General features: G+C 36.8%; 2 protein-coding genes across 3 annotated transcripts; one reads left to right on the top strand and one right to left on the bottom strand.

Moving 5' to 3' along the window:
- Positions 1-2,537: 2,537 nt before the first annotated feature.
- On the top strand, positions 2,538-14,008 carry LOC108674833 (2,4-dienoyl-CoA reductase [(3E)-enoyl-CoA-producing], mitochondrial). Its single transcript, XM_018162807.2, has 9 exons — positions 2,538-3,017; positions 4,287-4,412; positions 4,805-4,902; positions 5,889-6,069; positions 8,033-8,144; positions 9,295-9,394; positions 10,713-10,823; positions 11,117-11,225; positions 13,329-14,008. Exons 1-9 carry the CDS (start codon positions 2,922-2,924, stop codon positions 13,461-13,463), a joined length of 1,068 nt encoding a protein of 355 aa, XP_018018296.1. The 5' UTR covers positions 2,538-2,921; the 3' UTR covers positions 13,464-14,008.
- A 1,584-nt stretch (positions 14,009-15,592) lies between these two features.
- LOC108674834 (GTP-binding nuclear protein GSP1/Ran-like) lies at positions 15,593-18,994 on the bottom strand. 2 transcript variants are annotated; one of them, XM_047882210.1, is made up of 5 exons: positions 18,168-18,974; positions 17,855-17,947; positions 17,322-17,528; positions 16,888-16,929; positions 15,593-16,635 (listed from the first exon to the last, which is right to left on the bottom strand). In XM_047882210.1, exon 5 carries the CDS (start codon positions 16,450-16,452, stop codon positions 15,748-15,750), a length of 705 nt encoding a protein of 234 aa, XP_047738166.1. In that variant the 5' UTR covers positions 16,453-16,635; positions 16,888-16,929; positions 17,322-17,528; positions 17,855-17,947; positions 18,168-18,974; the 3' UTR covers positions 15,593-15,747. The 2 variants fall into 2 exon arrangements, with proteins under 2 accessions (XP_047738166.1, XP_018018297.1); XM_018162808.2 differs by having other exon boundaries at positions 16,468-16,635; positions 18,168-18,994.
- Positions 18,995-21,398: the final 2,404 nt, after the last annotated feature.

Here is a 21,398-nt window from a genome sequence, read left to right as displayed (position 1 = left end):
GATTGTTACTAAATGATAGTTAGGCATAAACCAAAAACTGTTTAGGCAAGGGGCTAAATGGACCAGTTTCCAGTGCTCCTATAAGAAGTAACAAGAAGAAGAAGAAGAAGATTTCCAAAAATCTGTTTAACCCTTTAATGATCACATTTTTTATAGCACGTAAAAAATATTTTCTCTAACTTCCAGTGATTACAGTCACTAAGTATTGTATAGATGACTATGGAATATTGAAAATTGTATATTAAAAAAATGTAGGGCGACATTTCAGTCCATTTGGTCTTACACTCTTACTTACCCGTCTTACCGTCTGTTACCGACTTGGTAGCCTAGACCCCAGACCGGCCAGACGGCTAGACCTAGAGTTGGTCCTACGACTTACGAGACCCGGGCTACGCCCTAGGCCTACCTAGTACCTACTGCAAACTATAGCTGGCATAGTTAATTATCATTTTATACATTAAGTTTCCCAGAGGGCTAGGCCTAGCAACAAAAACTTGTCAAAAAGTGCAAAAATGCCTTAGGATTAGCCGATTAGGTATTCGAGGTTGAATTTTTCAAATAAAATTAGAGTTTTTCCATGGTCCACCATCCTTGATGTTGGGCCAAACTCACCACGGCACCCTTCATTTTCAAAACTTGGATTATGGATAGCTGTACGGCAGAGAGTTTCAGTTACAGAAACAGAACGAATCATCGACGGAGTTCCAGTTGTCCCAGGATCACAAGGCGACTTTTGAAATTGTACCAGGCAGCAGGCTTGGCTGTGACCTATTTGGAAATCCTCTATTTTATCTTCTGCAAGAGAGACCCTAACAGATAAGCCGCTTGAGAGTTGAGGGAAGCCAGGGCGCAGAGGGTGGATGCAGCGTCGCCAATATATGGGTTTTTAAGCCCTAAGCGTCGCCGGGTAATTTTAAGATGCGTCGCCAGGTAATTTTTAATGAAAAGCCATTTACACTGAGTAATGAAAAACTATTTACAAGCCACGAACTTATTTATAAGGTTGCATGCACGTGTTACCCCAAATAACTAATTTTACCCTAAAAACAGTCCAATTGTACAGCAAGTGTCAACTGAACATGTGATAATGAAGTCTGACCGCTCTAATGTGATCGCAACTACGTAATCGTAAGCTTGATGTTTACTTTTTTTTGGCGGGAACTCATCGCAACTGATTTCCGGACAAGCTTCACTGCATGCTGATCCATCCAACATATCGGAAATCTTCCTTTATTTTAAATAGTTGGCCGAAGACTGACAAATATATTAAATGCAAGAATTTCAATCTAAATGTGTTGGCAAGATCTTCTGAAGGCATAAATGCTGCTACTGAAGCGTCGCCAAAGATCTTGCAATATTCATCCACTCTCTGCACAGTGGGAGGGAAGTTTGAACTGTGTCAAAAATTTGGTAATAAGCTCATCACGTGTGGCGTACTTATGGCATGCTGAACATCGTATTTAACGCTCATTTTGATGCTGTACAATAGTGAACAATTCAGTAGAAAGAACCTCATTCAGATTCTGACATTTAGGCAATGCGCCGGTTGAAGGTGAACTATCCTTTAGCGCAGGACTTCCTTGATGGCTCGTAGGTATAATTTTCATTAGTGTGCTTTTGACATCCAAAACGGCTTCTCCAATTTGATCGAGTGTCCATGTGGATGAAGCAGGCTTCATTTTTCAAGGTACTTCATTAAGTGATTGGTTACTGACGATTGACCGGACGAATCCATCAATTGACTTCTGATAACACTTCATTTCAGCCAAAGAGGAAGGAACAGAGTCTCGTTGAAATGAAGAAACTACGTCAACTCACTCAACTGGAGAATGCAGAGAGGATTCGCATTCTTCAGGGACCTGTTGAGCACTGACATGTTCACTGAAGTTTGACTGTGAAGCAGAGGCATGTTCAGTGAAATCTAACTGAAAAGCAGAGGCACGTTCAGCAAAGTCAGGCTGAGAAGCAGAGACATGTTCAGTGAAATCTGGCTGAGAAGCAGAGTCATGTTCAGCGAAGTCTAGCTGAGAAGCAGAGGCACATTCAGTTGAGGCACATTCAGTTGAGGCACATTCAGTTAAGGCAGACTCAGAAGCAGAGACATGTTCGGCAATGTCAGACTGAGACGCAGAATCTCAGTCTGACACTGTACTAGTTGGTGGCAAAGAGTAGAGTTGCACCACCGAAACAAAGCAGGGACGCATACTAAACACCTTATCATTACAGTAATATTACTACAGAGCATGTTTGCTGTCTCTTATACACATCTAGATGTGTATAAGAGACAGAGATAATGCAGCTTATTAATCATTTTATTAGTCAACTGTCATAGATGATGCAGCTTATTAATCGTTATTCAACTGTCATAAATAATGCAGCTTATTAATCGTTTTATTAGTCAATTGTCATAAATAATGCAGCTTATTAATCGTTTTATTAGTCAATTGTCATAAATAATGCAGCTTATTAATCGTTTTATTAGTCAATAAAATCCAAAATTTTACCCTAGACGCTCCCCTAGTTGGTGGCAAAGAGTAGAGTTGCACCACAAAAACAAAGCAGGGACGCATACTAAACACCTTATCATTACAGTAATATTACTACAGAGCATGTTTGAAAGGCCTGGTCATCAAAGGGTTAAACCATAAATGGAAAATTGTTAAGACTTTAAAACCCATTTGCCCCCTTGAAAATTTTATCATCATCTGTAATGCAATCCTTCACTACGTAGTTCACTCACACACTAAGTTCATTTATTCATTTCAAACTATTACTCTCATGTCTAACTAACTCATCCTGACTCTGTGGACTTTATCACTGCACTGTGTGACTGTGACTATTATCATAACCTGGTAAACATATGCTCTTTTTACTGCAGGAGCAAGTTTTGATCATTGTCTATCACCCAATCTTCTGAAAAAATGGTGTTATTTGTAGCCTTCAACCGTCTTGGATATGTGAGCTTGATAAGCACTCCAAAGTCTCCACTCATACTGTTAGACAGACTGAATGCACAGGTAAGTTATTATTGGAATTTGGATCATGTTGCCCTTTCCAAAGTTTCCATATGCCATTATGCCAGGCCAGCCAGCTTGCCAGGTGCAGAGAGGGAAAGTTGATATCTGCTGGATTGGAATTTTCTAGTTTTTAGCGCATTTCTCATTTATGGAAAAAATGCACTATTGTGCTTGCCATGTCCGTCTGTCTGTCCGTCCATCTGTCCATGACATAAAGTTTTTGTTGACAAGAAAATGCGCTCTCTGTCACTCACTGCAGTGAGTACTGAGTTATATTTTTTTTATTTTGTAGCTCCAAGTCCAACAAGACTAATTTTCAATATATTTGGGACCTGCAGCCTGATAATCATGGTGTCAAAGACTTTTTTAGCTTCTCCCTGACTCCTTCAAGTTCATTTTTGAGTCCTATAAGTAGACCTGTAAAATATTATAGATACGTACTACGGTACTAGAATTATCATACATAACAAATTGGTTTAAATCTCGAGTAAATGAAAAAAATTAAAAATGAACTGATAAAAATCTTTGGTTTGTCAGTAATAGGTATACTCAGTATGGACGATCATGTGCTTTTGGGAATAATTAGATGGGAGATAATTCATGTAGACCTTCTACTTCTAGCAGCCTAGCAGGAAATTTAATGGTTCCATAGATGGTGTTGAAACTCTAGTTGGCGCCCTAAAACAAATGTTTTCTATGCTCAAATATCATATCTTAGGGTCAATAGGGATGTGGCACAGAAGAATAGGCCTGATGTGGCCAGTCTCTGATTCATGTACTTTTTTGCTGTGTACGCAGATCTAAAAACAGGTCGTTTGACTGGACGTTTTCAAAACTGAAGATAGTTGAAATAGCTGCTAGACTTCAATAGAGCTTCAATATGGTGCTAGGTGTTTCATGTTTGAATAGGTATATATTTCTTCATAGCTTTATCTAGTATGTTCTTGAATGCACTATACTCGGAGCTTCAAAAACGTAATCAGGGAAGCTGTAGGAGTTTTTTGTAGGGAGAAGTAGGAGTTTTTACCATTCTTACATAATTGCTAAATTTTTGCAATTCAAGCCTCAAGGGATTTTAATTTCATGGAACTAAATAAACTTTTTCCGTGTCATTTCCTGTGCAAAATTTAAGATCGATTGAAGTGTATTAAATATTGATTACCTATAAGATTTGTAGCTGACAGACAAACAAACAAACAACAAGAAGTGAAGTTAGAGAGAAGTGTTGTAAAAATATCAACTGACATTCATTGTTAAATTTCATTTCAGGCTAAGGCATCAACAAGAAACATCCACTGCAGCTGTGCTTATGGATCAGACAGTCGCCCTACTGGTCCCCAAGCCAAATATTTTCCTGCTGTAAAAACTCCTATGCTTCCTGCAGGAACTTTCAATGCAAGTTTCTGTCTTGCTGGGAATGAACATTTTTATCTGTAAATACTAACTGTTTGAATGTTAAATGAATCACGTTTTTAATTTTTCAGCAATTATGGTCAAAACTAATTGGTATTGAGAATTTTATTAAAATGCTGATGAGGAAGGCCTCAATTTTCCTGGAATTTGTTTTATGAAATTATTTACATTAGTACATTGTGCACTTTTTAATAATAATTTTTTGCAACAATTTATGCACTGATTTGCAACTAATTTCATTGAGCCAATTATGATATTACTGTAGCTCACACATAATATTTACCATATTGTGTTAGATATACATTTTATATATGATGGTTAAAAGCAATATAAGGCTTCTAGGCAGCACTCAGTAATTGTATTGTCTTTTTCAGGGCAAGACAGCATTCATCACAGGAGGAGGAACTGGTCTGGGAAGAGGCATGGCCTTGATGCTCAGCAGCCTTGGAGCTAATGTCGTCATTGCTGCCAGGTAACAAATCAATCCATAAATTTAATTTCAAAAACTATGCTGACTGACTTTGGTCAATGTAGACTTGATTTTCAATCAAAAATCTTTTATGAAAAAATTATTTTAATATGTTTCTAGGGTTTCATAATACCTTGAAGTTAGACTATGAACATATCATTGTGGAAACAAAATGTTCACTTCATTTTCTGACATTGTTACATCATAAAAACTCTGTCAAAAATCTGTTTAATTTTGTGATTTATGTTGTATTTTACTCAACATTATTGAATTAAATGGTTGATCAATGTCTCATGATTCTAAATTTTTTATTCTGGCTACTGCCAAAACACAAATTATCATTATGTATAAGTTCCTTTGTATCAATCAAATAAATTTTCCAAAACTTTTTTCTGCGTATGCTCCTAAAATTGATTCATATTTCAATTTTGTAATTTTACCTTCCCCTGAGTAAATTTCAATTAGTGATGCTGGCCATTTTTTTTCTTCCATATTCCATAAATCACGTATGCAAACTGATTGTCAAATGACCACTTTCTTTTGTTCTTTGCTTGGGACCCGATTAAGAGTCCTGAATCCCCTCCATACTGTTGCAACTCAGAACACAAGTATATACCTACAAGAACATGCTACTGCAGCCCAAGAACATGCTACAGCCTAAGTGCATGTAGCGGCAGATATCTCTCCTGTGATTGGTTGGGATAAGCTTGCAAATCAGTTACTGAATGGTCAACAGAATTGCAAGTTCTGAACTCTATTTGATAGTGTAAAATCTTGCTTGAATAATGAATAGTTGCTTTTATTAAGAATTTGGTACTAAACTTCATACACATTTCATTTCGCTGATTGCACGCGGAGCTTGCAAAGCCGTCACTGAATTCTCAACAGAATTGCAAGCTCTCAACTACGGTATATTTGATAGTGCACTATATTTGATAGTGCACTACTTATATTTGATAGTGCATCTCCTGATGACGTCTTTTACGCAGACGACTGCCGGTGCTGGAGTCGACAGCGGCCGTGATCACCGCCGCCACCGGGGGAGCTGTGCTGCCGCTGTCCATGGATGTCCGTGAGGGCGGCAGCGTCGCGTCTGCCATGCAGGCATGCGAGGAGAAATTTGGTCTGCCTGGCATCGTCATTAACAACGCTGCTGGCAACTTCATATCTGTGAGTGCTGCACTGCCGTGACCTTGTGGACAAATGAAAGTGTAGGTGAAAATAAATAAAATTGTGTAGCCGTGCATTGAAGTTACAGTGGGGGGAAATAAATATTCGTACACTTGAAAAATCGTATTTTAATGTATGTAAGTACACAAACTTAACAGGAAAAGTGATTTAAATTATGTATAGAGACGCATAGTTTTCAAAAATACTATCAAAAGAAATTAAATCTCAATGTAACAAAAAACAATGCAACATGTTCACTTCTTCGGGTGAAAAAAGTATTCGTACAAAACAATAAATCCGCATTATTTTAATTTAATACTTGGTTGAATACCCTTTATTCAGCTCAACAGATACCAGTCTATTTCTATACGTCTCGACCAATGATTTGCAGATGCTGACTGGTATTTTATACCATTCTTCTTGGCACACCACCTTAAGTTGAAGATTCAAATTAAGAAAAGGTCCCCAACAAACATTGAGAATCTTAAGGTGGTGTGCCAAGAAGAATGGTATAAAATACCAGTCAGCATCTGCAAATCATTGGTCGAGACGTATAGAAATAGACTGGTATCTGTTGAGCTGAATAAAGGGTATTCAACCAAGTATTAAATTAAAATAATGCGGATTTATTGTTTTGTACGAATACTTTTTTCACCCGAAGAAGTGAACATGTTGCATTGTTTTTTGTTGCATTGAGATTTAATTTCTTTCGATAGTATTTTTGAAAACTATGCGTCTCTATACATAATTTAAATTACTTTTCCTGTTAAGTTTGTGTACTTACAGACATTAAAATACGATTTTTCAAGTGTACGAATATTTATTTCCCCCCACTGTATATCATCGCCATGAGTTATGAGTTATGAGTTATGATTGTGTGACCATACATCAAACACAGTTGTGTAGTTTGGTTAGATGTTGTTTCTTTTATATTCAAAAAAAAACATAACTATTGAATTAAAGTAATTCTCCACTTAAATTCATTCATTCTATAAAGCCCAAAAACTTTACCTGCACTCTATGTGCCGTCAATCACGAGTAAAGCATAACACTATGAGTTAAAACTAATTTTGACGCTGATGTTTATTTCTTTGCGTGATGCATTATTTCTATAAAACTTGGAACATTTCTACAAATTTTATAATTAAAATAAATTCAAAATTTCAAATTCAAACTAATTTCATAATTTTTATTTGTAAGTGCTCCTTTGTAGGCTTGCAGGGATTATATAACATTTATATAATTACAGTACAATTTTGGGTATGGAGATTTTTTAGTTGTTTGGAGGTTTGATTAAAAATCATAGATTGTTAACTCGTGAATTGTAAGACTTCTCGTGTAATCACGCAGACTTGGCTTATCTCTTGAAATGAACAAATGTCTTGACAATACCACTAGAGGGGAGTATGAACTATGAACTAACATTTTCTAGTCATAAAATTTCAATAAGAAATCATTATCAAAATCTCCGGTCATTAAGTTTAACCGTCAAGTCGCTCCCATATTTCATACCATTTAAGACTCCAACCTTGTCTTTTTAAATTTACCTACTAATCTAAACACAAAATCTACAGTTATTAGGAAATGTCTTCACAATACCACTAGAGCGGAGTATGACCTAAAATTCTCTGTTCATATAATTTCAATAATAAATCTTAATCAAAATATACGGTTATTAGGTCTAAATTTACTTACTAATCCACTAATCTAACAACAGAATCTAATCTACAGTTATTTAGTGTAAAATCCTACTACACTGTTAGAAAAAACGGTTCCACTGGCGTTCTAGTGGCCAGTCGCCCCGTGAAAATTAACTGTTTCGCCGTTTTCATCAGATGTTTTACGGATTTCTAGTGTTAAATTAGAATAAAAACGACAATACGGTGTTTCTTTTCACGTCCGACCAGCCACTGAAACGCCCGTAATACCGTTAACGGTAATTTTTCTAACTGTGTAACTTTAGCCGACAGAGCGTCTGAGCGCCAATGCGTGGCGCACCATCACAGACATCGTCCTGAACGGCACGGCAAACGTCACCATCGAAGCTGGCAAACGACTTATTAAAGCGCAGCAAGGTGGCCATCTTGACGATAATTGTGCTACATTTTGTCTTTATTATTTGTTATTGTATTGTTCTATGTGTGGTAGATTGTTGAAGCTCGTAAGTATGGGACCTAATTATTTTATATTGTCTTTATTATTTGTTATTGTATTGTTCAATGTGTGGTAGATTATTGAAGCTCGTAAGTATGGGACCAAATTATTTTATATTGTCTTCAATTATTTGTTATTTTATTGTTCTATGTGTGGTAGGTTATTGAAGCTCGTAAGTATGGGTCCCAATTATTTTATATTGATTTTAATTATTTGTTATTGTATTGTTCTGAGTGTGGTAGGTTATTGAAGCTCGTAGACCCGAGACCCAATTGTTTTATATTGTCTTTAATTACTTTTTTTTACTGTTCGATGTGTGGTAGGTTATTGAAGCTCGTACGTATGGCAACCATTTATTTAATAGTATCTTAAATTATTTTTAATTGTATTGTCCTATGTGTTGTAGATTATTGAAGCTCGTAGGTATGGGATAAAATTATTTTATTTTTATTTAGTCTTTAATTATCTCTTATTGTATTGTTCTATGTGAGGTAGATTATTTAAACTGGTAAGTATGGCACTAAATTATTTTATTTTCTACAACGGTGCCACTTTCCCCTCTAAGCGTGGTTGGTATGATGTTCTTTTTAAAGCATAATTTACTATTTAACACTATTAATTGATTGTTTTACTTATGTAAATTTGATTTTTCTGTGAATTAATATTTTATATTATATCAATTATTATTAATTTTTATTACGTGAAATTTACAATAAAATTCACAAGCAGTGTTATTGATTAATGTAAGACAAACATAATATGGGTTTGTACCCAGGTTTCCCGACTTCCTTCTTTGTTTTGCGAGGATCTGCTGTGATTTCTGAGGATATCAAAGCGGGGCTATCACTGGGGATGCATTGGCTTTACGAGTCTCAGTTCTACAGAAAGATTATTGGTTCTAAAATTACTAAACTGAGGAATTAATATTTCAATCTTAGTCCTACAGATTGAAATATATTTTTCTATTTATTAAAAAAAATTTTCTAGAGTAAATATTTTATATTATTAATTATAATTAGTATGAATAAGTAAATATAACTTTTAATTTAATTACGTATTTGTTGATGACAGGCGCTGCGTTCCTGAACATCACGACGCCATACACGCGCTCCGGCACAGGCTTCGTGTGCCCCAGCGCTGCTGCTAAGGCCGGCGTTGAGGCCATGAGCAAGTGGGCGTACAACTGTTATAAATAACGCAGCTTATTAATCATTTTGTTTATCAACTGGTTGTCATGAATAACGCACCTTATTATGAATAATGCACTTAATTAATCATTTTATTAGTCAACTGTCACAAATAATGCAGTTTATTAATCGTTTTATTAGTCAACTGTCATAAATAATGCAGCTTATTAATCATTTTATTAGTCAACTGTCATAGATAACGCACCTTATTAATCATTTTATTAGTTAACTGTCATAGATAATGCAGCTTATTAATCATTTTATTAGTCAACTGTCATAGATAATGCAGCTTATTAATTGTTAGTCAACTGTCATAAATAATGCAGCTTATTAATCGTTAGTCAACTGTCATAGATAACGCACCTTATTAATCGTTTTATTGGTCAACTGTCATAGATAATGCAGCTTATTAATCGTTAGTCAACTGTCATAGATAATGCAGCTTATTAATCGTTAGTCAACTGTCATAAATAACGCTTATTAATCGTTTTATTAGTTAGAATTCTGTCATAGATAGTGCAGCTTATTAATCATTTTATTAATCAACTGTCATGAATAACGCATTTTATTTTTTAGCTGTCATATATAACGCACCTTATTAATCACTTCATTGCAGGAATTCGTGATATGTTGTTCTACGAATACTAATTATGCTTTGCAATCGTGAATACGCCTCTACCAACATTCGTTACAAGGCTTAATGATCGTAAAAATTATGATGTTATGATGAACGCACTTATCATTGCACTGCATGATTCATTATTTATATTATTCTATGGGTATTAACGATGCATTGCAGTCGAGATAGGACTAAACTATCATATATTATTTATGTATAAAATGTTACTTCACGCATGTTTACAACTATTTTTGATGATATTAAAGCCTGATTATGAGTTATGTCTTGCCATTAAAGTACGACTTGACAATCATTTATCTTTGTTTAAGAATTTAGATTGCTGAACAGCAAGTATTGCCTATTTACGATTGAAATTGAAAAATATTTGATTTTTTACTGTATTCTGCCGTAATGATGCAGTCTGAAACGCTATTTGTATCCAATCTTTGGAGTTTCTATTCGGTAAAATAATTTTTTTCTACTCTTAAAAATTCAATATCTTCTAAGCTGGCCCAAAATTTCAGGTTTGAATTACCCACGTTTCTCAAAAATACTCATGAACCGGCAGATTGATCTCTCAATCCTCCCACGCATATTTCTCGTAAGATATTCATGAGAATGCAAATTGCTTATTGAATCCGCTTTAGTATGAATATTTCACTCACATATTTATGACCGTGCAGATCACTGAGTTCGGAATGGGGGCGGTACGGCCTGCGTTTCAATTGCCTGGCGCCCGGGCCTGTAGAGACCGAGGGCGCCTTCAGCAGACTGGACCCCACGGGCAGCTTCGTGTGAGTGGCGTAACTGCTGGATCCCTCGGGCAGCTTCGTGTGAGTGGCGTGACTGCTGGACCCCACGGNCCCTCGGGCAGCTTCGTGTGAGTGGCGTGACTGCTGGACCCCACGGGCAGCTTCGTGTGAGTGGCGTGACTGCTGGATCCCTCGGGCAGCTTCGTGTGAGTGGCGTGACTGCTGGACCCCACAGGCAGCTTCGTGTGAGTGGCGTGACTGCTGGATCCCCTCGGGCAGCTTCGTGTAAATATTCATGAACCTCATTAATTCAATGGCTAATATATTGTTCCTAGGAACGAGGCGCACAAGCGTATCCCCGCCGGCCGTCTGGGTGAGGTGGAGGAGATCGCCAACCTCGCCTGCTTCCTCGTGTCTGACTACTCCTCGTGGATCTCGGGGGAGGTGGGATCTGCTTCTTGGGAGATCTTGCCAGATCTTAAGAGCGCTCGAGATCTTAGGAGATCTCGAAGGTTTTCCTTTGGTGCGATCTGTGTTGGACACGATCGGTATGTCTCTGCTATTCAAGAGATCTGATAGGTTCTGCTATTGAAGGGGTCTGTGATGTTCTGTATTGGTGGATCTCCGGGGAGGTGGGATCTGATTCTTAAGATCTTATCAGATCTTAAAAGCGCTCGAGATCTTAGGAGATATCGATGGTTCTGGTTTGGTGCGATCTGTGTTGGATACGAACGGTATAGCTTTGCTATTGAAGGGATCTGTTAGGTTCTGCTATTGAAGGGATCTGCTAGGTTATGTTTTTGGTGGGGTCTGTGGGGTTCTGTATTGGTGGATCTGTGAGGTTTCTTAATATCCTATCAGATCTTATGAGCGCTCGAGATCTTAGATCTCGAGGGTTCTGTTTGGTGCGATCTGCATTGGATACGATCGGTATGGCTCTGCTATTGAAGGGATCTGCTAGGTTCTGTTTGTGATGGGGTCTTTTGGGTTCTGCATTGGTGGATCTGCGGGGTTCTGGCTTTGGTGAGATCTGCTTTGGATATGATCTGTAAGGTTCTATGCTTGATAGGATCTGTTTTGGATACAACCTTTATGATTCTGTTATTGACGAGATCAGCGGGAACCTGTTTTTGATGGTATTTATGGGATTCTGTGTGTTGATTTCACACAGTGATTCTACAGCAGCTCTGGGGTCCTGTTTGAGTTGAATTATAAGATTCTGTGTGGATCTGGAATGTTCACTCTTTAAGAGAATATGTGGGATTATTTCTGTTCTATTTGAACTTTGAGGTTGTGTTTGAGTGGATCTGCGGTTTTCTGGCTTTTATAAGATCTGTCGGATTCAGGTTTTGTGTGAGGGTTATTATAACGTGCGCTTCTTAAATGAATGATAATTAAATATGACCTGAGGGTTGGTTAGGTTTAGCGGGACCCGAGGATATAGATTATAGAGGAACGGCGTAAACGATTATTGAATATACTTTAGGATTATAGTTCGGCTTACAGTCTAGGATGATCTAAGTTTATAAGTTGGAGCTTTAACATTGACGTCTTCGGCGTCCAGTTGAGATTAGGATATGTCTTGAGTACCTACATGTCGGAACTCTGACGTTAATTTAGGTTTAATATCCTGATTGATAGGACAGGAGCACGGGCTTACACACGACTGTTCTTGGCCCAAGACTGGCGTTTCCGCGTCTAGGCAGAGCTTATATAGCTTCGCTATTTGACGTCACCAAGGGCCTGACTTGATAAACAGGGAAGGCTAATACAAGGAAATGTTTATGAACATATCGCAGTGAAGGAGATTATCTTTCAACGAGGAAGATATTAATGAGGAGATATCCAGGGACAAATGGTATCAACATTGTCACCTGACAGTTTTGATGGGGTCTGTTGGTTCTCTAGGGTTGAATATTTGAATGGGACTGTGGGTTTCCGTTTTTTTCATGGAATCTGTTTTGTGGGGTTCCGTGTCTAAATTGGACTGTGGGGTTGTAATGAATTGAACTTATGGGGTTGTGTTTGACGGGATCTATGAGGTTCCATGTTTCAGTAATCATACCTTTGCGGGTATCTGTGAGATTCTGTTTGAATGAATTTCAGTTACTAAGGATGCGTTTCAAAAAAAGTGTGGAGTACTGTTTTGGACAGCATCTGGTAAGGTACTATGTTTGAGGTGATCTGAGGGGTTCTGCATATTAAGATGCCTGTATTGACGACCAATTATTAAAGCGTTAATACATAACTTTCTTAAAATTGAACAAAACTCACTAAACAAAGCTTTATTATTTAGGTAATATACGTCACTACATGTCTTCATCGGAACCATCCTCAGGAAAAATAATTTTGCTGGGAATATTCGTGTTAAAGATTGCATGTGACGAGTTAGTAACATAATGCAGTTAATAGGAATAATGCAGTTAAAAGGAATACTGCAGTTAATAGGTATAGTGGTTACCGAAAAGACTGCATTTTTTATACAAAATTTCAGGCACGGAATCTATCCCCCCATAAATATATTGTATATACTGCGTGATATTCCAGAGCATAGCCATCGACGGTGGCTGCTACCCCTTCCTAGCGGGCGAGTTCAACGTCCTCCAGCGCGTCAAGCCTGAGGAGTGGGACGCTCTTGAAGCCATCATCAGGGCCAGCAACAAAAAGCAGAAACAAAAATAATGGCCGAACATCTGTACAGTTTTTTTTTAAATCGAAATGCATTTTCTTCGTCAGCAATATAGGCTTCAGGTAGATATTATATTTTTGTATCGCGCTTCATGGTTGGCGCAACCCAATTCCACTGATAGTAAGTAATCAGTGGTGTCTCACTAGACGGAATACTGCACGACTTATAATTTCTTAACTTCAACTCCATCGAGTGCCATTCAACTCGTTTCATTAGAAGCCTTGTTGGCTAACATAAACTAAGCCTTTGTTACTATTGACGAGACTTGAGTTGGTATCGTCATTGTGTTACGATGTTGAAGCTTTCATTTGATTGAAGTTTTCGTGTCGTTTCCATACATTAATGGAGTCTTTATATATACGTATCCTGTTATAATTTTTCTTAGTGGCGACGATGTTTAAAAAATATTCTATTTGTGGTTACACGTGCCTTGTTATCAAAGTGCAATTCAGTCTAACACGAGTCGAGAAAATGTACAGTTCGGGCAAACTCGCAACTCATTTCTCGCGCATGGTCCTTAGAATTTCATTATTTATATTTTTTGACCCTTTCCACAACATTGCTTAATTTGAGTTTAATTAATATTATCACAAATTTATGACCCCCAGTTCAGTTTATATGGAACAGGTTCTTGGAGATACTTAATCATTATACGAAGCCTCTTGACTCGTCACGATAAGGTTAAAATCCCCACCAAAATTCAAATCAACAATATCACAGAAAGATCATTATATATGTAGTGCTGATTTAATGTCTATAGTTCAGCTTACTCTTTTTTTTTTTTTTGCTCACAAATTTTGATACATTTCAACAGTTGCGAGATTTTTTCCTGTTATTGTTTCTTGTGGGTAATTTGTCCTACTATTTTAAGACTTCTATGAGTGACTTTAATTAAATTAAGACTAGGAGCGATTCATTTTAAAATTAGTCAAATATTCATTTCTTGCCGCCTATCCTAGTAAGATTGAGTCCGAGCGCATGCAAGGAAAGTAGCGAAACAGATCCGGATGAATGAATAGAAAATATATTTATAAATTATTTTACGTGTATCATACACTAATCCTAATGCAGCTGCTTAACTGGTCTGACCTACACTATATACCTAATTCTAGCTTACGCCTCTAAGAATATGTGGTGACTCGAGACGAGATCAATTCGCAATTTTTAAGAACCTATCTGCACAAGCGATATCAATCCGATTTATAAATTACTTCAAATATTTCTCAGAATATTTGGCTATGCCTAAAAAATACCCTTCAATATGAATGTATTAGTCTTCAAATATTTATCTTCAAATTACAATGAATGTATTTGTCTTCAAATATTTGTCTTCAAATTACAGCTAGGCAAAATCCGCATACTTAAAATGAAGCTAGAGAAAATGTCAGGTGGGCAAAGCTTCTAGAAAGTTCTAGAAGCTAAAGAAAAAAAATTAGGTGAGCGAAGCTTCTAGAAAGTTCTAGAAGCTAAAGAAAAAAAAATCAGGTGAGCGAAGCTTCTAGAAAGTTCTGGAAGCTAAAGAAAAAAAAATTAGGTGAGCGAAGCTTCTAGAAAGTTCTGGAAATTGCTAGAGGGTGAGCGGACTCTAATTAGGTGAGCGAAACTTCTAGAATGTTCTAGAAGCTAAAGAAAAAAAATTAGGTGAGCGAAGCTTCTAGAAAGTTCTGGAAATTGCTAGAGGGTGAGCGAACTCTAATCAGGTGAGCGAAGCTTCTAGAAAAGTTCTGGAAGCTAATGAAAAAAAAATCATGTGGGCGAAGCTTCTTGAAAGTTCTAGAATTTCTTTTATCAAAATACTGCTACATTGCCCAGTGCTCACAAATTAGAATACGAGCTCATTCATCACTATTGAGGGCTGAAATTTAAACTGAAATAAGTTGACAAGCGTTAATGAAGGCAATTGTTTTTCACGCTAACGATTTATCGATGCATATAATTCTAACTAATTGAACTCCAAGGAAAATGTCCCCATTTAATTCGAACATTGAAAACATAACGTTCGAATCATCAGGAAATTAGAATATGAATTGATCATCACCAACCCAATTCGCGCATTTTACAAGCTGAATTAAATGACCCTGAACGTATACCTACTCAAGAAGGAATAGAATCGCCCAAAAACTATGCTCGACAGCACATTTATTTACTGGTTCTGTAACATTCAAAATATAATTGATGTCTAGAACTGCATGCACGAGTGACAAAATAGTGAGTGTGAAAATATAAACTTATCAAGTACAGAAGATTCTTGCTGAGATTATATAGAGGAGGCGAGACCTATTCCATCTCGATGGCTTCAAAAGCAGCATAAAGAGAAGAATCTAACGACGTTCGTAAACTGAGTTCGCTGTTCTTGGTAATATGGCACAATAGGAACTCGATAGGCAATTTTAAATTAAGTCGGTCTTTAATACTTCCTTCCACTAAAATCATCTGCTGAGGATGCTTTTTATGGTAGCTAATAGCCTTACCTTTGACTTTCCTTTCAGCCACATCAACTTTATTTGCGAAAAGCACAACAGGAATATCGCCACACACTCTAGTGATATCTCTATGCCACTCTGGAATATTTTTATAAGTAACTTTAGACGTGACATCGAAGAACAGAATAGCGCCTTGGGCATCTTGGTAATAATGATCTCTAAGTGGACCGGCTTTCTCTTGCCCTGCTGTGTCCCACAACGTAACAGCCATGTCTCCCTGAGAGGTGCTCACAAGCACGCGTGTTGTTTCGTATCCCTGGGTCGCCACGTACTGAGAATGAAATCCTTCGCTGCTGATGCGCGCTACGTAGCTCGTCTTTCCCGTACTGCCATCGCCTAGCAGAACAATCTTGATGCTCGAGTCTTCTTTCCTTGAAGGAATTTTTTGTACCACCATGGCATCACTGTGCTCAGTGTGAACATTGTTTGACTCTGAACATGCCACTGTTGATATCGAGTTGCTTATGGGCCGAGATACTGAGTTGAGAGGGATTTCCATGCTGTCGTTGAGTGACACTGAATATTAACAACTGATTAACTCTTTATTGCTAAAAATCGATGCGACTGGTAATGATTTATTTAACTTTTATTTTGTTTACTTTTTATTCTTCTTGCCACTCGACTTCAAGAATTGTAAGAATCTTTGACCACAGGCTTCCTGAGCTTCCGTTTCAGTCAGTTTCTGGTGAAAAATAATTAAAAGTAAGGTACTGTATGGAACAAATTACAAAACAAAACCATTATTGCCATAAAAAACTGTACAATAACAAGGAAACATGACAAACCTTGTTTAATATGTCAATTAATAGAAAAAACTCATAATGAAATTAAGGAAAAGTTGTACAGAAATCATAATAAAAGAAAAGTTCATAAATAGAGAAATAAAAAGACCTTTATAAAAAATTTGGACAAGTGTAAAATAATGTAGACTTACCTTGCCATGACAGCGAATGAGCGAGCAATTACTTCCCATCAGCTACAGGAATAAAATGGCACAGCATGAGATAAAAAATTCATACATTTATTCGTCTATTGTTAAGCAGGTCTAGTGTATGTGATACATAGTTTATGTACAAAATTTTTTAAGGTTAAATGTTTTTTTCCACCAAGCCTTAAAATATTGCATGGCAAAATTTTCAATGACAGCACCTATTTTTGAGAGTGATTTTGTAAAAAATAGGCTACACCAGAACTTCAACAGTACAAATACATCTGAAGGTAATTCGTATCCACAAAATTATATTTGCCGAGTTTCTTTGATACAAAATCAGTTCTTTACTTACTTCAGTTTTGGAATTGAAACACATTGATCGCAGCTTCCATTTTCTTCAATTGCCATGTTTGATACAAAATCATGCTTTTGCTCACCTCAGTTTTGGAATTGAGACAGGCATCGAGGGCAGATTCTGTCTTGAAAGCAACATAAGCAACTGGAGGCCGCGACGCAGTGTACCGCAGTATGGATATAATGTTGCCAAAATGAGAGAAGGTCTCTTCCAAGCGCTTCTTGGATGGGCGCTCAAAAGCAGAGACAACACATACAGTATGTGGTGGCAAATCAGACGCGCTTGAGTTCTGAAAAGTAGTTAATTATTAACCATACAATCTCAACGATAGTTAACAGTACAATAATGATATAATTCTTTTAATTCATTGTATGAAAAGAATGAAGTCCATTCTTTTCATACAATGATTTGGAATAGAACATCACTGGAACATCAGTAGTTAGGCTTTCAGTATGAAAAATGATATATTAGTCCATTATTTTCATGCAAAGATTTAGAATACAATATTGCACAGGATCATCAGTAGTAAGATATTCAATAAAAAATAGTTAATTAAATTGGAAAGAGCATGTAAGACAAATAATCTCCTGAAAACCTGAGTGTATAAAAACTTACATCAACTATGCCACCTTCAACTGAGAAAGCTCCTGTAGTGAGAATGAGAGGTTGGTTGCTACTCTCCTGACTTAGCTTAGAGGTTTTGTTTTCCTGAAAATTATAGAAGTCAATTATACTTTTTACTAGAGCGATACACTTTATGCAATGTGCAACTTCAATTTCACTGTAAAGCAAATTGTTCCAATGGGAAAAATTTGGAAATGTTTCATCATTTCTATAAGCTCATTTTATGAAAACAATTTCTTTCCCACTTTTTTCTGGTCAAGAGAGTTACAATTATTATTTATTGATGAAGAGTATAATTGCTTACTGGAACAATATTGCCTGGAGGTCTCTTGGAATCACTTGAGAAGCCGTTTTGAAAACCATGATTTACAAGGGTGGGAAGAGGTTTTTTAGAACTCTTCAGGGTCTTCAGCTTCTTATCTTTTAAGTTATCAGCAATGAACACTGGGAAATAAAGTTCACTTCCATCTACCTGAGCATCCCAAATTTTGTCATCATACTCAAAATTCTCAGCCCTCAGTTCAGCTCTGTTATATTTACAATAAGTATAATGGTATTTAGAAGCCAGTAAATTCTTGAATGATTTCCTTCGCTCTTTAACTTTTGTAGTAGATATTTTTAGCCTCTTACTTGATGAATCAATGGATAAAGATGCATTATTTCTTTCAGTAATTAAAGACTTATTATCAGGGGGGCTCTTTAATTTTCTTGGTGATGGAATTACATCTTGCCTTTTCTTCTTTGTTTTAGGAGCAGAACCAGAGCTCTCAAGTTCTAATGCTTTATTTGGTTTCTTTGAAACCATTTTAATTTATTACAATTATTTTACCTGTCAACAAAAATAAATTTAAAAGCTTTGGTGTAATGTGTATGCATTAAAACCTTGAAGAATAATTGGGATATTTCCAAATGTTAGAAGGAAAAGGAGAGAAAATCTATATAACTTTAACATAACATCATTCAATTAAAACGAAATTTCAGGAAATAGTAAGATGAGGTTAGATCATTTTCTAATGAGAGAATGGCTCTTCAAGCAGCATACACTTTAGTACATAGGCAGTCATGACAGAGTTATCATTTCTGAGTTATACATAGATTTTTCAACAGAAAATATATAATGGCCAGGGGCCCAGGAAGCACTCAAGAAGAGAGGAAAACCAAAGGAAAATAAAATACTTAAACAAACTTTTTAAAAAACCACGTTTTTCTTGTGGACTAAAAAGTAGAAAATAAATAATGGTTCGCCCCAAAGAAAACGTGTGTCGGACAGATTTATGATTAAAGCGAAAAGCACACAACACTTAAATTTTGGAAATTTGATGGTGAACGTACAGCCCGACCCACGTTTTTTTGGGGGCGAACCATAATTTATTTTCTACTTTTTAGTCCACAAGAAAAACGTGGTTTTTTAAAAAGTTTGTTTAAGTATTTTATTTTCTACTTTTTAGTCCACAAGAAAAACGATTAAGACTTGATTAAGTATGACTAGACGTACGTATCGATGATACACAGCGTCAGCGCCTGCTCGTCTATAACGTGAGCGCCCGCACGTCATACTATATATACGTATACTTTACTCAATTAAACTAATTTCGGTCTCTAATTACTAGTTTTTATGATTGTATCTGAAATTGTTAGGCGAAAATAGCCTGCATGCCGAATTTTAGATCTCTAGAACAATCAGAAGTGGGCTAATTTTTGTTGTCAATGTTAACAACAAACAAACAAACGCGAAGCTAAGCTAAGAAAAACGTGTTAACTAGTCCTCCACTCCAAAGTTAAATAATGAAATCAATGTTTGAGAGACCACATGAAACTGCTTTTGGGCTTGGATTACATAACATGAGACTAACATTATCTTGGAAGCCATGTGCTTCCCCAAGCAAAGGTGGAATTTAGAAGTGGTAAATTATGAGCAGGTACACATATATTTATTGGATGTCTCTGTCTTTATATGTCTTGAACTGAACCTTACTTTCTCCTATTTTTGGCAGATATTTGCTTCATTCTAAATCACCAGATATGTATTTGTGTATTAATTCTATTGACCAAAGGACCTAATTGGATTGCTAATGAAAATAAGACCATAAATTATTAGTATTCACCCTACCTGCACCCACTCATTCCAACCCCTGGGCAGGATTGGGAAACTTACTTTTAGCTAAAATCACATGATAACAGTCATGAATTTTGAGATGACTTATTTAAATTGGAGAGGCCAGAGGCTTAAGTTAAAATATTACAGCTGTGACATCACTCATTTATGTTGCACCTCAGCTGGTGTTTTGGTCTTTACATTTTTGCAAAAATTTATGCTTGAAAGTTGGGGATTAAGCTGATGATTAATGCCGTCAAGTGGGGTGATTTCAGCCACACCAACAGAAACAAATGGCAGCAAAACAAAATAATAGATGTTGGCTAAAGTAATTGGGGTGCCATTGGCCACCGGGGTGACTTTCACCAACGTTTATTATTTTGTTTTGCTGCATTTTATTATTTTGTTTTGTTTCTGGAGTAGGTGTGGCTGAACGCCAAAGTCAACTGTCACCCCACTTGAGGGTGCTTGAAAGAGTGGGGGCCTTGATATAAAATATACCATCGAACGGGGTAAAAAGGGATGGGTGGGGTAAATTGGAGCAGTCCTCTGCCATGGCGTGAAAATATTTAGCAGCAAAACTAATTGCAATATTGCAAAAACTAAAACTAGTGGCATAAACTCTCAACATTTTTCCAATCTATGTAGCAATAAACAGTAGCATCAAGGAAGTTAGGAAAAAATCCCTGAAAAAAATATTGAAAAGTGATATTTTGAAAAGGTTCTTCTTTTGAGGTCTGTGGCAAAAAAAAAAAAAAATTCGCTATATTGAAAAATTCTGCTTGAAAAAAAAAAGTAGCAGACAGGTGTTGGCTTTGAAACTTCATTGACAGAATTTTTGTAGTACTTCAATGCCAAACAGAATGGCAAACATTGCTGCAAAACAGGAAATGGCCACTAGATAAAAAAATATCACTAAAATATTCCTTTCTGTTTCAGTAAGTTTTTTATGCTGTCTTTAACAGTCTTTTGTTATAGTGAATTCACTTGACCCTATTAAAATGGTGAGAACTACAAGCCTAATCCTGTAAGCTTACAGCTACAGAAGAAATGCTACAGCCTACATGGCTGGCTTGGCTGCTGATATGAAGCTTGCAGTGGACAAGGTCGTTGTTAATGCTCAAATAACTCAATGGGGTGTCCATGGTTCATGGATATGGTACAAAAGTTTCATCGAGCTACGTTCAGTACTTTGGGAGATATTCCAGGTACACTGAAGTTGGACACCGGCCACGAGTCCGGCCGTAAATTTGGTGGTGGTGGTTGGCGCCTTGGCGGTTGCGGGTTGTACCTAGGTGAAGAAGAAGTCGCACGTTGACCGCTTCCGCTTGTAACACCTGGACTTCAGCGGGTAAGCAGCCGTGCACCACTGAATTTGTGCACCAATCAGCCCTGTTAGGAAAGGACGACTGAAATAGCCCAGCATTGCCCAATACCAGC

The sequence above is a fragment of the Hyalella azteca genome, unplaced genomic scaffold, assembly GCF_000764305.2.
Source record: "Hyalella azteca isolate HAZT.00-mixed unplaced genomic scaffold, Hazt_2.0.2 contig9902, whole genome shotgun sequence".
NCBI lineage: Eukaryota > Metazoa > Arthropoda > Malacostraca > Amphipoda > Hyalellidae > Hyalella > Hyalella azteca.
This window is presented reverse-complemented; position numbering and strand designations above follow the sequence as displayed.

What these genes read in the sequence shown, in the direction of transcription:
- LOC108674833 (XM_018162807.2), top strand. Translation starts at nt 2,922, where the DNA reads ATGGTGTTATTTGTAGCCTTCAACCGTCTTGGATATGTGAGCTTGATA. An exon ending in AATGTCGTCATTGCTGCCAG is followed by an intron (nt 4,903 to 5,888) that starts GTAACAAATCAA and finishes TCTTTTACGCAG; the next exon opens with ACGACTGCCGGTGCTGGAGT. An exon ending in CTGCTGGCAACTTCATATCT is followed by an intron (nt 6,070 to 8,032) that starts GTGAGTGCTGCA and finishes GTGTAACTTTAG; the next exon opens with CCGACAGAGCGTCTGAGCGC.
- LOC108674834 (XM_018162808.2), bottom strand. Translation starts at nt 18,668, where the DNA reads ATGGTTTCAAAGAAACCAAATAAAGCATTAGAACTTGAGAGCTCTGGT. An exon ending in CTCCAGGCAATATTGTTCCA is followed by an intron (nt 17,948 to 18,167) that starts GTAAGCAATTAT and finishes TATAATTTTCAG; the next exon opens with GAAAACAAAACCTCTAAGCT. An exon ending in TTGAAGGTGGCATAGTTGAT is followed by an intron (nt 17,529 to 17,854) that starts GTAAGTTTTTAT and finishes ACTACTTTTCAG; the next exon opens with AACTCAAGCGCGTCTGATTT.